We start from the raw sequence: 14,946 nt of genomic DNA, 5'->3' as shown, positions 1-14,946 counted from the left end.
GAGACCGAAACGGATTATAAAAGGTGGTGAGATGAAGATGGGGGGACGGAGTGCAGAGGGCAGAGGCTCAGGGAAAGAAGGCTTGCCGTGTGGCTGCGATGGGGGTGAGGCATGTATCCTCTTTGAGGGCCACTCTGGCTGTTCAAAACACCTGTTGAGGCTGGGTGTGGTGGCTCATGCCTGTAATCCTAGCATTTTGGGAGGCCGAAGCGGGAGGATCACCTGAGGTCAGGAGTTGGAGACCAACCTGGCCAACATGGCAAAACCCCGTCTCTACTAAAAATACAAAAAAAATTAGCCGGGCGTGGTGGCGCATGCCTGTAATCCTAGCTACTTGGGAGGCTGAGGCAGGAGAATCACTGGAACCCAGGAGGCAGAGATTGCAGTGAGCCGAGATGGCTGCACTGCCCTCCAGCCTGGGTGACAGAGCGAGACCCTGTCTCAAACAAAAAACAAAAGACGAAAAACAAAAAAACATCTGTTGGGTCTGAGCTTCAGGAAGAGCAGAGCCTCGAGTCCCCAACTGCTTTCTGGAGACCAGATGTCTGGGGCCCAGGCTGGAGGTGAGGTTATTCCTGGGGTGAGTGAGTGGGAGGGGCCTGACTGGAAGGAGTTACTTATGTGGGAGGAGGGGGCAAGGCATGGGGTCTGGTGGGTGGGTTTCAGTAGAGGATGGGGTATGTGCAGTGTTTGTGGGGATGGCATGGGATGACTGGCTGGGTATGGGAGCAGGTGGGGATGTACGCACTGTGAAGATCCTGGGGAGTATTATAGCTGGCATGTAGCTGCTAATGCTAAGCCTGGCTTCGTAAGAACCTCTGCCCTTCTCCTCAGCCTCCCAGTGAAAACATCCAGCTTCCCTTTAGGTCCTTTACCCCCTTCCTCTTCCTTCTCAAGCCAGAGATTGTTCCCAGCCCAAGAGGCGACCCCTCTTACACCTTTATCAGCTGGCTTTCACCCCCAAACCCATCCTTCCCCAGGTCCCCATTTGTCCTTTTTCTCTTTTGGAGACGGGGTCTCACTCTGTTGCCTAGGCTGGAGTTTAGTGGTACAATCATAGCTCACTGCAGCCTTGAACCCCTGGGCTCAAGTACTTCTCCCGCCTCAGCCTCCTAAGTAGTTGGGATTACAGGTGCGTGCCACTATGCCCAGCTAATTAAAAAAAAAAAAAATTGGCCGGGTGCGATGGCTCACGCCTCTAATCTCTCGGCACTTTGGGAGGCCGAGGCAGGCAAATCACGAGGTCAGGAGTTCGAGACCATCCTGAACAACATGGTGAACCCCCATTTCTATTAAAAATACAAAAATTAGCCAGGCGTGGTGGCACGCACCTGTAATTCCAGCTACTCAGGAGGCTGAGGCAGGAGAATCGCTTGAACCCGGGAGGTGGAGGTTGCAGTGAGCTGAGATATTGTGCCATTGCACTCCAGGCTGAGTGACAGAGTGAGACTCCATCTCAAAAAAAAAAAAAAATTGTGGAACTTGGATGTGGTGGCTCACACCTGTAATCCCAGCACTTTGTGAGGCCAAGGTGGGAGGATCACTCTCGAGATCAGGAGTTTGAGACCAACTTGGCCAACATGGTAAAACCCCGCCTCTCCTAAAAAATACAAAGAAAATTAGCCAGGTGTGGTGGCGCATACCTGTAATCTTAGCTACTCGGGAAGCTGAGGCAGGAGAATCGCTTGAATCTGGGAGGCCAAGATTGTGCCACTGCACTCCAGCCTGGGCAACAGAGGGAGACTCCATCTCAAAATAAATAAATAAAATAAATAGGCCAGATGCGGTGGCTCATGCCTGTAATCCCGGCACTTTGGGGGGCTGAGGTGGGCGGATCATCTGAGGTCAGGAGTTCAAGACCAGCCTAACCAACATGGAGAAACCCCATCTCTACTAAAAATACAAAAATTAGCTGGGCATGGTGGTGGGTGCCTGTAATCCCAGCTTCTCAGGAGGCTGAGGCAGGAGAATTGCTTGAACCTGGGAGGTGAAGGTTGTAGTGAGCCGAGATTGTGCCATCGCACTCCAGTGTGGGCGACAATAGCAAAACTCTGTCTCAAAAAATTAAAAATAAATAAATAAATTAAATAAAAATACAAAAATTAGTCAGGCGTGGTGTCTTGAGTCTGCAATCCTAGCTACTTGAGGCTGAGGCAGGAGGATCGCTTGAACCCAGGAGGTGGAGGTTGCAGCGAGCCGAGACTGCACCACTGCACTCCAGCCTGAGCATCAGCGTGAGACTCTGTCTCAAAGAAAAAAAGTGGAGATGAGGGTCTTGTTTTGTTGCCCAGGCTGGTCTGGAAGGCCTGGCCTCAAGCGATCCTCCCAAAGTGCTGGGATTACAGGCATGAGCTGCCGCACCCCGTCTCTGGTTTTACTTTACTTTTTAATTGTAGATTCATTGGCTGGAAACCACCTTCCCTTTTTCTGTGCTCAAACATCACTGCTATGACCTCTTCCCAATCCCAGCCAGGGATGTCCACATGTGTCCCCACTAGATTGGGAGGACTTTGTGGGCTTATATATCAGACCCCAATTGTGCCACGACGTAGTAGCCACCAGGGAACACGGGTTGAATGAATGCAGGGAGGTGCAGGTAAGCAGTGGGTGAGGGAGTGAGGTTCACATATAAGGGACCCAAGTTCTGGGCAGAATGTGAAAGTGGCAGACCCTTGAAGGGCCCAAGTGTCGTGTGTGTGCGGGGGATATATCGGAGCATCACGCATTGAGGTGTGTCTGTGGCGGGCATCGAGGGCAGCAGGTCTGAGCAGGGGTTGAGATGTCCAGCACGTGCCGAGGGTGCTGACTCCACTGGGCAGGTGACACACAGCCAGCTGGCCACCCGACTTCCCTGCCCTGGGACAGGAATGAAGGAATCGCTGCCAGGTTATCAGGGTACATTTCCTGAGAGCCCAAGGCCTGACTCAGAGGCCAGAGGAGGGAGGAGGGAGGGGACCTCCTCCTTGGAATTCCCGCTTAGCCTCTGATGCCAAGCCCCTCAGCCTGCCCACAGCGATGCCACAAGGCCACACAGGTACCTGTGTTTACACCTTTATTGTCCGCTCCTCCCACCACCCCCAAGGATTCCTGGGTTCAAAATAGCCCGGGCACTGAGGCCCAATTAGCCAGAGCCGCTGCAATCTCGGTGGGTGGGGCCCTTGAGGTTCCAGCCGGCTGGGCCACATTCCAGCCCCACTGGGCGGGAAGTAGAGGGCAGAGAAGGAGGAAGTGGCGCTGGGACCCTAGCCCCTCAGCTCTGGATCAGGAGAGTCAGCAGGAGCAGGAAGTGGACTGCACACAGGGATCCCGAGGCCTTGGCCAGTTCTGGGGGACAGAGGTTGCTGCCTCCAGTGGGCCAGTGTGGGGAGCCACTGGGGGGCAGAAAGTGGGCCTCTCCCACTGTCTGGGAGATCCAGGCCTCTTCAGGACCAATGGCAGCAAACAGCTCCCGGCTCCCTTGAACAGCCATGCCCACGAGGACCCAGGAGCCTTCCGTCGTCTGGCACAGGAGGGGCGGTGCTGAGGTCATCTGCAGAGTTGGAACGAGGCCACGTGGGTCTGCTGCCCTTCCTCTTGGTCCCCTCCCCCTTTCCCCAGGGTCTGGCCATGAAGCACTCTGGTCTGCATCCCTAGACATCCAGGTCCCTGGTTTCTCTCCAGGGTCCAGCTAGGGTCCCATTTGGGGCCAAATACCCAGTAATTCCAATCCTGGCCAGGCGCAGTGGCTCACGCCTGTAATCCCAACCCTTTGGGAAGCCAAGGTGGGCAGATCATTTGAGGTGAGGAGTTTGAGTCCAGCTTGGCCAACATGGTGAAACCCCGTCTCTACTAAAAATACAAAAATTAACCAGGTGTGGTGGTGCATGCTTGTAATCCCAGCTACTAGGGAGGCTGAGGCAGGAGAATCGCTTGAACCCGGGAGGTGGAGGTTGCAGTGAGCCAAGATCATGCCACTGCACTCCAGCCTGGGTGACAGAGCGAGACTCAGTCTCAAAAAAAAAAAAAAAAAAATTCCAATCCTGCTCTCTCTCTAGGGTACAGTACTCCAACACTGCCTCTCCCCTGCCTACTCCAGGACGCCCAGGCCCCTGTACCTCACACCTGTTCTCTTGCTCCTCTGCATACAGGACACAGAGGGTTCCAGGGGGCAGGATGCCTTGATAGAGGCAGTGGCAGATTTGTTGTGTCAAGATGGAGACAGCGGCAGCCACAGGGACTGGGGAGAGGAGACAAAGTTGTTCCAGGGCTCTGGCCTCCAGCCACTCCTCATTCCCGTGACCCAGGCGTCTCACCTCGGTCCTGGGGTTCTTTCCAGCCCAACACCCAGCAGCTGGCCCCCGGGGGGACACCCGCGGGGTGGAGACAGATGGGCAGGGCTGATGGGGAGGGCTCCACCCGGGAGCTCAGCTCCAGGAGGGCCAGGGGGGGCCTGAGTCCCAGGTGCCGGGGCAGCCGGATGCTGATGACCAAGCGGGATACCTGGTGGCCCTGTGGGAGGGAGCTGGCCCCTGCCCGGCCCAGAAACACTTCAATGTAAGGCACTGTTGTAGAGCCTGGCCTGTTGGAACAAGGCCCAATGTCACCTTCTGCTCCTCCCATTGCTGGCAAAGTCCTTCCCAGCCCAGGGGAAGGATGACTCTCTGGGGTCATGCCACTCACTCCTTCATCATCCCTCCTTCCAAATCTCCCTTCTAGATCAAAACATCTCCCAGTGCTGTAAGATTCTTCCCTCATGCCCCACCCCAGACAGAGTCTTGCTCTGTCGCTCAGGCTGGAGTGCAGTGGTGCAATCTTGGCTCACTGCAACCTCTGCCCCCCCGGGTTCAAGCGATTCTTCTGCCTCAGTCTCCCAAGTAGCTGGGGTTACAGGCGCCTGCCACCACCCCTGGCCAATTTTTGTATTTTTAGTAGAGGGGTTTCACCATGTTGGCCAGGCTGGTCTTGAACTCCTGACCTCGTGATCTGCCCGCCTCGGCCTCCCCAAGTGCTAGGATTACAGGCGTGAGCCATTGCGCCCAGCTGTAAGATGCTCAAAGGAGACTATCCCACTATTTTAAGAGTCCTTTGGGCGAGGCACAGTGGCTCATGCTGTAATCCTAGTACGTTGGCCAAGGCAGGAGGATTGCTTGAGGCTGGCCTGGGCAACACAGCAAGATCTCATTGTTAATTTTTTTTAAACAAACAAACAAACAAACAACAAAAACAAGTCTTTGGCTGTGTTCCATTCTCCCCTCCCGCCTCTCGCCTAGGAGACGAGTGAGACCCACCTGAGGACACAGTGAGTGGCTGCCAGGACCCAGCCTGGGGCCAGGAGGATCCCAGTGCAGACTCGATCACCAGCCACATGCACCTCTGCTAGCCAGGGCCACAGGACCCGCACTGGAGCAGCCTCCGGCCGCAGGCCACAGGCTAGGGAGAGGAGGTGGCCACCTCAGTTGGGGCCCCATGGCTGACCCCTGAGCCCCTGCCATGGGTCTGTGCACCCCCAGGAGCCCCTAGGGCCCAAAAGCGTCCTGCTCACCACCATGCTCTGTGTGTGGGGGACAAGTCTGTGTCTCAGTCTCCTCCCCATCAGGGCCCCAATCCCAGGCTAGCTGGTCCTCCAGGTAGGCTCCCCGAGTCACATGGCTGATCCATGGGCCATGGGTCTGCAGAGGGAAGAAGGCTCGGGGACGTAGACAGCCACTGGGGAAGTCTCTGATTCCAGCCAGAAACCAGGTCCCCTCCTCCCGGCACAAAAGGCTCCAACGCGAGTCATTCTGCAGCAACAAAGTGCGTGTGTTACTTGCCTCTGCGTGTGTGCAGAGAATATCAGAGCTCCTGGGGCTTTCCAGGACTCCAGATTTTCCCATTTGCGGAAATATCAAGTTCCACCTTCTCCAAATCAGACTCCAAATACTAATTTGTGTAAGAATTCAGCCCTCACTTTAGGATTCTCCTTAAATCCGAGATAGAAACAATAGCACCGGCTCAGAGCCCGCCTCAGCTCCCTCCCAAAAGTTCTCCAGGGGCAGGCCCCGCCCCCAGCTCCTTCTGGCCCCGCTTCCACCCCGGCTCCGCCCCATTCCCAGTTCCGCAAGCCCCGCCCCTTCCTAGAGCCCACTCGGACCCGCCTTCCCCAGGCCCCGCTCCCTCCCTAGAGCCCACTCGGACCCGCCTTCCGAAGGTCCCGCTCTCTCCCTAGAGCCCACTTGGACTTGCCTTCCACAGGCCCCGCCCTCTTCCTAGAGCCCTCTCGGACCCGCGTTCCTCAGGCCCCGCCCCTGCCGCTTACCCAGCAGCTGCCCACCTCCTCCTCCACCTGGTAGGCAGGGCAGAGCGCGTGCGGCGGGTCTCCCGGCAGCGGCACTGCCGCCCACTGGCGGCCGTACAGGCAGTGGCACCACCAGCCGCCTAACAGCTCCGCCTCCAGCAGAGCGCCTGGGCCAAACGCGGGTTCTGGAAGGGAAAAGGCAGGGAGCCCGCGTTGTGGCCCAGACGGCCCCTGCACCGCCCGGTGCCGCCCGGCCCAGCGCCGGGCCCCAGCTCACCCCCGCGGCCCCAGCGGGCCAGGCGGCAGCGGCTCCCGGGCAGGAAGTAGTGTTCTGGGTGGGGTAGGCACACGGGCAGCGGAGCTGCGCTCAGGTTCACGGGCGTGCGCAGCTGCAGCAGCGCCAGGTCCGAGGCGTTGTCCCACGAGGCGTTCTCGTGCTGCACCAGGCGCGCCACCCGCTCCGCGCGCGGGCGCGAGGGCAGCAGCACGCGCCAGGCGTCGAGGTCGCGGGGCGGGCTGTCGGAGCTGCTCGGGCTGCGGGATGGGGGGCGAGGGACGTGGGCCGGATCCCGCACACGTGGCTGGAAACCTCGCACCCCTGGCTTAGACTTGCCAGGCGAGGATCCTGCATCCTGGCGGGATCCCTACGCCACCCCCATTCCAACGGCTCACTCACACCCTCGCCTCCGGGATCGAACTTCTACCATGGCTCTACCCACCCCTGCCAGGCCAGGACCCCTCTTTTTGTGCTGGATCCTACACCTCCGAATGGGACCCCGCCCCCCTCCCCCACTCCCTGGGGAGGGGCTGGGGCCAAATAGATGGTGTCTCAGGCTGATGTAGGGAGGGGCAAGGATCGGCTTGAAACGTAGATTTTCACTCACTCCAGAAAGCAGCTGGCAGGTGCCAAGACCCAGCTTTCAGACACCAGCGCCCCATGGCAGGGTCTGGATCCTGGCACTATCACCTGGGCCTCCCAGGGCCAGGCCCCTGGCCGCCGGGCCTTCCCGCACTCTGAGGGGTGAGAGGCCTGGGTCACTGGGCCTCCTGCACCCCAATCACTCTCAGCAGTCTCCATCCCAACTCACTCTCCCATGTCCCGCTCACATCCAGGGGTGCCGCCCACTCACCAGGCAGGGCAATGGTGCAGTTCTCCTCCCTGGGCTCCTGGGGATCTGACTGGGTCTTCTGGGGCTGGGTGGGAAAGGCAGGCCCAGGCTCTGAACCCATCACCTGTTCCCGTATCCATGCCTCATAGGTAGCCACAGCAGTGAAAACTCCAGGGCGGTTTCTCCGTCCACAGCCGAAGCCAAAGCTGGTGATTCCCGCCTGGAACCAGCGGCCGCCTTCCTCACAGACCAGGGGCCCCCCAGAGTCACCCTAGTGACAGATGACTGCATGTCAAGACGTCAGCCCAGGGACCCACCCGTTTATACTGGCCTCCTCGAAAAGGTCCTGCACCTCCTTTTGGCCCAACATACACCACCTTCTCCTTTCTCCTAGAAACCCTCCTTGGCTGGGCCTTGTCCTCTGCATTCCCTGTGGCTCTAAACAGAAGAAAACCCTGTAAGCAGAAGGCCTATGGCAGCCAGAGCCAAGAGCACCAGAGGAGTACATTCAAGGTCACGCAAGATAATCCTGCAGTTGTCATCAGAGCCAAGTGATTCTTGTCGTTACTAGCTCAAATAATTCCCCTCCCTCCCTTCCTTCCTTCTTTCCTTTCCTTTCTTTTTCTTTCTTTCTTTTCTTTTTTGAGACGGAATCTCGCTCTGTCTCCCAGGACACTGCTCTGGAGTGCAGTGGTGCAATCTCAGCCCACTGCAACCTCTGCTTCCCGGGTTCAAGTGATTCTGCCTCTGCTTCCCGAGTAGCTGGGACTACAGGTGTACACCACCACAGCCGGCTAATTTTTGTATTTTTAGTAGAGATGGGTTTTCGCCATGTTGGTCAGGCTGGTCTCAAACTCCCTACCTCAAGTGATCCGCCTGCCTAGGCCTCCTAAAGTGCTGGGATTACAGGCGTGAGCCACTGTGCCCAGCCAGTTCCTCTCTTTTTTTGAGACGAGGTATCACTATGTTGCTCAGGCTGGTCTCAGACTGCTGGGCTCAAGTGATCCTCCCGCCTCAATTTTCTGATTAGCTGGGATTACAGGCATGAGTCACTGCTCCTGGCTATGCTGTTTTTAAATTCACTTGGCCTTGGCTGGGCATGGTGGCTCATGCCTATAATCCCAGCTACTTGGGAGGGTGAGCCAGGAGAATTGCTCGAACCTGGGAGGTGGAGTTTGCAGTGAGCCGAGATCGTACCATTGCACTCCAGCCTGGGCAACAAGAGCAAAACTCTGTCTCAATAAATAAATAAATAGCCGGGCATGGTGGCTTACGCCTGTAATCTCAGAACTTTGGGAGGCCGAGGCAGGCAGATCATCTGAGGTTGGGAGTTCGAGACCAGCCTGACCAACATGGAGAAACCCCATCTCTACTAAAAATACAAAATTAGCTGGCTGTGGTGGCACACGCCTGTAATCCCAGCTACTTGGGAGGCTGAAGCAGGACAATTGCTTGAACCCGGGAGGCAGAGGTTGTGGTGAGCTGAGATTGTGCCATTGTACTCTAGCCTGGGCAACAAGAGCAAAACTCCATCTTGGCTGGGCGTGGTGGCTCACTCCTGTAATCCCAGCACTTTGGGAGGCTGAGGCGGGTGGATCACGAGGTCAGGAGATCGAGACCATCCTGGCTAACATGGTGAAACCCCGTCTCTACTAAAAATACAAAAAAAAAAAATTAGCCGGGCATCGTGGCGGGCATCTGTAGTCCTAGCTACTCCGGAGGCTGAGGCAGGAGAATAGCGTGAACCCGGGAGGTGGAGGTTGCAGTGAGCTGAGATCGTGCCACTGCACTCCAGCCTGGGCGATTGAGCAAGACTCCGTCTCAAAAAAAAAAGGAACTCTGTCTCAAAAATAAATAAATAAAATAAATAAATAAATACATAAATAAATTCACTTGGCCAGGCGCAAGTGAATGCAAAATTAGCAGGCTGTGGTGGTGCATGCCTGTAATCTCAGCTACTTGGGAAGCTGAAGCACAGGAGTCGCTTGAGCAGTGGGGGTGGAGCGGGGGGAGGTTGCGGTAAGCCGAGATTGCGCCACTGCAGTCCAGCCTGGGCAACAAAGTGAGGCTCTGTCTCAAAATACACAAACAAAAAACTTCACGTCAACCCCATCCCTTGGCAATCTTGCCCTCCTTTTGCAGATGAGGCTTGAAGAGATGTCATTTTTGTCACCAGTTAGGACTCTGGCCCTGCCAGGCAGGTGCCAGGGCCTTCCCTCACCTGGCAGGTGTCCCTGCGGCCCTCTGGGTAGCCAGCACACAGCATCCCTGGCAATATCTGGAGAGTGAGGTTGAAGGGACCCGGCTGGCTGTAGAGACATTGACAGGTGGCCTCGCCCAGCAGCCTTAGCTCCACTTCCTGTAGCACCCAGGGGAGAGGCAGAGGATCTGGGGGCAGAACCAGAGAGCAGGTGCTGTGAGGCAGGTATGGTGTCCCCAGTTCCCAGGGTTCAGGTTTGCCCCCTGCGGCTGCTTCTTGGACATCAGCTAGATGCCCCATGGCCTCTCAGCCCACCACATTCACCACATCTCCTCCTGCTTCTATCTGTTCTTTCTACTTTTTCATCTCAGGAATGGTCCCATCAAGCTCCTAGTGAAAGCTGCCATGCATGGTTGTGCAGGTTGTGCACTGCAACAAAGGATGCAATGTAGGGACTAAAACCATTAAGTTCTGAGCTCTCATGTGGAGTTGTGTTGGTCCAGAGACGTCTTTTCACAAAGATGCCATACGGACTTGACATGGTCCTGTCCTGAGTTGCCAAGCATGGAATCTGGGTGTCATCCCTGTCTCCTCTCTCAACTCCCCTCCTCCAGCCAGTTCCCAGTTCATGAAAACCTCTCATTTGTGACTTCTTGGCATTCTAAACAACTACCCTAGTTGAGGCTGCATAGCTTTGGGCCTGGATAACTGACCCAGCCTTCTGATGCACTCTTCACTTCAGTAATGAAGAGGAATGTTACTCAAGCAAGTTCAGTTCTGATCTCACCAAGAAAAATAAACGGATCGCACTGTCTAAACCTGGTGCCGCAGCCCCATCCTGCTTTTGATGGAAACAGCTTCAGGATCCAGAAAGGCTTAGAGGGTGGGGGGAAGTACAGACAGAACTCCTTCCCCAACTCACTCAGAATCTGAGGTCAAAGTCGCGGTGGCTCACACCAGCACTTTGGGAGGCCGAGGCAGGTGGATCACCTAAGGTTAGGAGTTCAAAACCAGCCTGCCCAACATGGTGAAACCCTGTCTCTACTAAAAATACAAAAAATTAGCTGGGCTTGATGGTGGGTGCCTATAATCCCAGCTACTTGGGAGATTGAGGCAGTAGAATCTGCTTGAACCTGGGAGGCGGAGGTTGCAGTGAGCCTAGATCGCGCCGTTGCACTCCAGCCCGGGCAACAAGAGCGAAATTCCGCCTCAAAAAGAAAAAAAAAATTAATTAAAAAAAAAGAATTTGAGGTCAGGTGATGGCTGAAGCTGTACTTGGGGCTCACCAGGGAAGTTGGGGATTGTCCTAGGCGTCCCTGGAGCTGGTGGGGTGCTCTGGCCCTCAGTCTGATCTTAAGGTCTTCATGGTCGGGCCTCAGCAGCCTTTGCAGCCCAGGTGCCTGCACCCCTCTCACTCCAGCCTGGCATCCTGGCCCTTCTTCATCTAACATGCCTTATCTGGGTCCACAGAGTGGCCTTCATCTCCCCCGTCTTCCTGCAGTGTACCTTCTCTTCGAAAATCTCTGCAGAAATCTCCCTCTCTGGGTGCCCATTGTCAGGATGGCCTGGCCCCATTCACACAGACTTCCTGGGGCTCACAGTGATGCTTCCTCATCACCTCTTGCCTTGATGGGACCTCCACAGCAGAGGCTGTGGCATCTTCCCCTGTAGCACCTTCCCAAAGCCCCCAGGATGGGCACCGGTCTGACCACGGCCGATGTGGATATTTGTAGGGGCCCTGGGAGCATGGAAAGCTTGGGTGATGGGGATGATGGGGATGGAGATTTGGTCTGTTTCCCCCCCCCCCCACTTTCTAATATAATGCGTGCTTATTTATTGAATTTATTGTTTGTCTATCTGCTAGGATGTAAACTCTGAAAAGGCAGGATTTTGGCTTTTTATGTTCACTGGTGTCTCTCTAATGCCTAATACGGTGCCTGGCATGTAGAAGGTGCTCAAGAAATATCTTGAGTGAAAGAATGACTGAATGAATGATGGTGGGTAGGAAGAAGAGAGGAGGTGGGGAGTAGAGAGATGAGTGGGGGTGGATGGAATGGGAGGAAGGTGGATGGGAGGGAGGCACAGACTGGCATTTGCTGAACATCTATTATAGGCCAGCCTTATGCTGTAGTGCTTTACTATAGATTACCTGAGGTGAAATATCTAAAGTGCATTGGTTATTGCTATGCCAGGCACTGTCCTATAAACTTTACATGGATTTTTTTTTTTTTTTTTTTTTTTTTTTTTTTGAGACGGAGTCTCGCTCTGTCACCCAGGCTGGAGTGCAGTGGCGTGATTGCGGCTCACTGCAAGCTCCGCCTCCCGGGTTCACGCCATTCTCCTGCCTCAGCCTCTCCGAGTAGCTGGGACTACAGGAGCCCGCCTTCACGCCCGGCTAATTTTTTGTATTTTTAGTAGAGACGGGGTTTCACCGTGGTCTCGATCTCCTGACCTCGTGGTCCGCCCGCCTCGGCCTCCCAAAGTGCTGGGATTACAAGCGTGAGCCACCACGCCCGGCCTTGGATTTTCTCATTTAATCCACCCAACCACCCCTTGAAGTGGGCATGGCTATTTTCCTTGTGTTACAGAGGAGGAAATGTACTGAATGAAGTGCTTTGTCTGACATGGTAGAGCTGGGATGGGAACCCTAGTCGGAGCCTAAACCCAGGAAAGAAAAAACTGGAAAGAAAGGTGAGGAGGGAATGGCTGTAGTTAGTCTGAGAATCCTTGGGGGGAGAAGGCTATATGGAGATCGATATGGGATTCATCTACCAACCCGCAGAAACCTACCCTCCAAGGCTCCCCCCAGGCTCCGCTCCGTGGCCCCACCTCCCGAGGCCCCGCCCTAAGAACTTCACCTCCCGAAGCCCCGCCCTCCCCGAGGCCCTCCCCTCTTGTCCCGTCCCACTCACCTGCCTCTTGGACGTCTCCCCAGCCGGTGGCCCAGCAGGCGGTGCCGTGCACGAAGCGGTGTGAGGCGCGGGGCAGGCAGACAGGCCACACGGCGGGGCCCAGGCTGGCGGGTGAGGCCAGGCGCAGCAGGGCCAGGTCGGCGCCCAGCTCCACTTGGCTGTAGTTGGCCGGCACCACGATGGCGGCCACTGCGCGGGTGTGCGCGCCGTCCAGGGGCCCGTCCTGGGAGTGCACGCCCAGCAGTACCGACCACTCGGCCGCGGGCTCCAGCGTCCCATTCCTGCGCTCGACCCGGGCAGTAGGAGGTTAGGCTGACCCTATGGAGGGGGCAGACCCTCGTGGGGGGGCAGGGCTCAGAGCCAGAGGGGCAGGTGCTATCCGATCCAGATTTGGTGCTGATACTCCTCAAAGGGGAAGAGCAAATCCGATCTGGAGCTGGTGGTGGGGGGGTCATTGGAAAGATGGGATTCAGACCCGGATATTGAGTGGAGTGGTGGGACCAGTCTGGCAGCCTTGCCCCACTCGGAACCATGATGCCTCGAATAGCACCTCGGTTTGGGGACAGCTTGGCTCCAAATTATCCTTGAGGACGGAAGTGGGGCGGGAGGAGGGGACCAACTGCGGGTGCGGGGCTGGCTTTTGGCGGAGAGGGGCCGGGGCCAGGGCGAATACTCACGTCATGAAACAGTGAGCAGCGGAGAGGACCCAGGAGGGGGCGATGAGGGAGCCCCCGCAGATGTGGCCACCTCCATGGTGCAGGCTCACTTGCCAAGGCCAGGTGCCCGGCTGCGCGTTTGAGCCCCCCACGATGCGGGCCGAGGGCTCAGGGCGCCCGCAGTCTGCAACGGGGAGCCGTGGAAGCCAAAGCCCCCCTCGGGTTCCCCACTCCAGGAGCCCAGGTAACTCAGGACGAAGCCCCGTCCTCCACCCGCTTCAGTTTGCCCCTCTGAACAAAGAACATAGAGGACCCAGGCTTGTCTACATTTCTGGTCTTCTCCACCTCCCTCATGGCCTGACCAGCCTTAGCCTCCTTTAAGGTCTGAGGGTGCCAAGGCCTCTTCCTTACCCAGATCTTCAGGTTCTTCCTGGGTAGGACTGAGAACTGGGAGCCAGAGGGGAAAGAGAGGAGGACACTTGTGACTTCCAGGCCTGCACTGCCCAGCCCCATTTCCTGCTCTCCAACCCCTGACCCTATCTTCCCAATTCCCTGTCCGTTCAGCAACCCCTGCCAGCACCCATGCCAGTCCTCTGGTCTTTTCTGCCTCTGCACATGACTTTCCCCCAGTCCGGCTACCTTACCTGAGTCCTGGAAGGCTCCTGGGATGGGACTGATGACTGGAAAGACAGAGGCAGGCAGGGAAGAGGCTGGCGACTCACACTCAGTATGTGCCCTCCCTGACTCCCTCCTCCAGCCTCCTAGCCTCCATCTCTCCAGGGCACCCAGGCCTCCCTCTCCCTCCTCTGATACACCCTTGCCCTCTGCTGCCTCACTTCCTTCCCTCTGACTTCCTGCTCCCCACACAGAAACCAGGAGTCCTGCTCTCCAGCCCCCCAGATGCCAGGACTCAGGCCCTTTGCAGCCACTCTTGTCCCCCGAAGTTACCAAGAATCACAAGGGGGAGGAGCAGGTGCCGGGCCATGGCGCTAGAGTCAGCGGAGGCAGAGCCAAGTGAAGGTCTGCTCCCTGCAGGGCTCTGTCACTGCCCAGGCAGCCCGTGACTCCTGACGGTCCCAGGGGCAGCCCCACCCTCCCTGGCTGGAGCCCATCTCTGGGAATCTGAGAGGATCTGGGGCTGGAAGGGGGAAGCTGGGGAGCCTGAAGTCCCCACCCAGAGCCCTGTGCACATCTCACGTCTCTGGAGGCCCAGGGTGGGGGTGGGGGACAGGTGTCCTAGCTCCTGGACACCTGTTGGGTGGGAGAGGGAGGGATGAAAAACACTGTAGGCAAAGGTCAAAGAGGAGGACAGTGTTCTGGGTCCTTGGTGAGCAATGGCCCTTAGGACAGGGGAAGTGGCCCCTCACGGGCATGACTCATCGGAGACCTCACCTCTGTTTGGGGTGCAACTGCCCCAGTGGCTTGGCCTTTTCTTCTCACGCAGCTCTGGTTACTGGAGCTGCTGGCCAGGTCCAGGACAGGAGCCCTAGGGAATTCAATCCCATCCCAACAAAAGGATCACAGATTCCAGCAGGTTGGGCAGGGCATAGGGACCCTGGGAGGGGGCTGGGCAGGCTGGTGAGGCTGAAAAAGCCTCCACCCTGCTCTATGTCCCAGTGACAATGCTCTTAGCTGCCCTGTCACTTACTCTGTGTGACTTTGGGAAAGTAACCCAACCTCTTGGTGTGTATCAGTAAGAGCCCGTTTAAGGGACATATGACTTGGCCGAGCACGGTGGCTCACTCCTGTGATCCTAACACTCTGGGAGACTGAGGTGGGAGGATTACTTGAGGCTAGGAGTTCAAGACCAGCCTGG

At 56.8% G+C, this 14,946-nt stretch overlaps 1 protein-coding gene across 3 annotated transcripts; it reads right to left on the bottom strand.

Annotated features, from left to right (window-relative positions):
• Positions 1-3,035: 3,035 nt before the first annotated feature.
• Positions 3,036-14,168, bottom strand: PRSS36 (serine protease 36). Of its 3 annotated transcripts, none has more exons than XM_030823128.1 (15): positions 14,079-14,168; positions 13,775-13,810; positions 13,542-13,577; positions 13,152-13,314; positions 12,475-12,755; positions 9,584-9,750; positions 7,384-7,633; positions 7,138-7,267; positions 6,531-6,787; positions 6,275-6,438; positions 5,522-5,759; positions 5,268-5,409; positions 4,293-4,558; positions 4,095-4,216; positions 3,036-3,529 (listed from the first exon to the last, which is right to left on the bottom strand). In XM_030823128.1, the coding sequence occupies exons 1-15, from the start codon at positions 14,113-14,115 to the stop codon at positions 3,251-3,253; spliced, it is 2,568 nt and encodes an 855-aa protein (XP_030678988.1). In that variant the 5' UTR covers positions 14,116-14,168; the 3' UTR covers positions 3,036-3,250. The 3 variants fall into 3 exon arrangements, with proteins under 3 accessions (XP_030678988.1, XP_030678990.1, XP_030678991.1); XM_030823130.1 differs by having other exon boundaries at positions 6,290-6,438; positions 14,079-14,140; XM_030823131.1 differs by lacking the exon at positions 4,095-4,216 and having other exon boundaries at positions 4,480-4,558; positions 14,079-14,140.
• Positions 14,169-14,946: the final 778 nt, after the last annotated feature.

The sequence above is a fragment of the Nomascus leucogenys genome, chromosome 2 (assembly GCF_006542625.1).
Source record: "Nomascus leucogenys isolate Asia chromosome 2, Asia_NLE_v1, whole genome shotgun sequence".
NCBI classification, from domain to species: domain Eukaryota; kingdom Metazoa; phylum Chordata; class Mammalia; order Primates; family Hylobatidae; genus Nomascus; species Nomascus leucogenys.
This window is presented reverse-complemented; position numbering and strand designations above follow the sequence as displayed.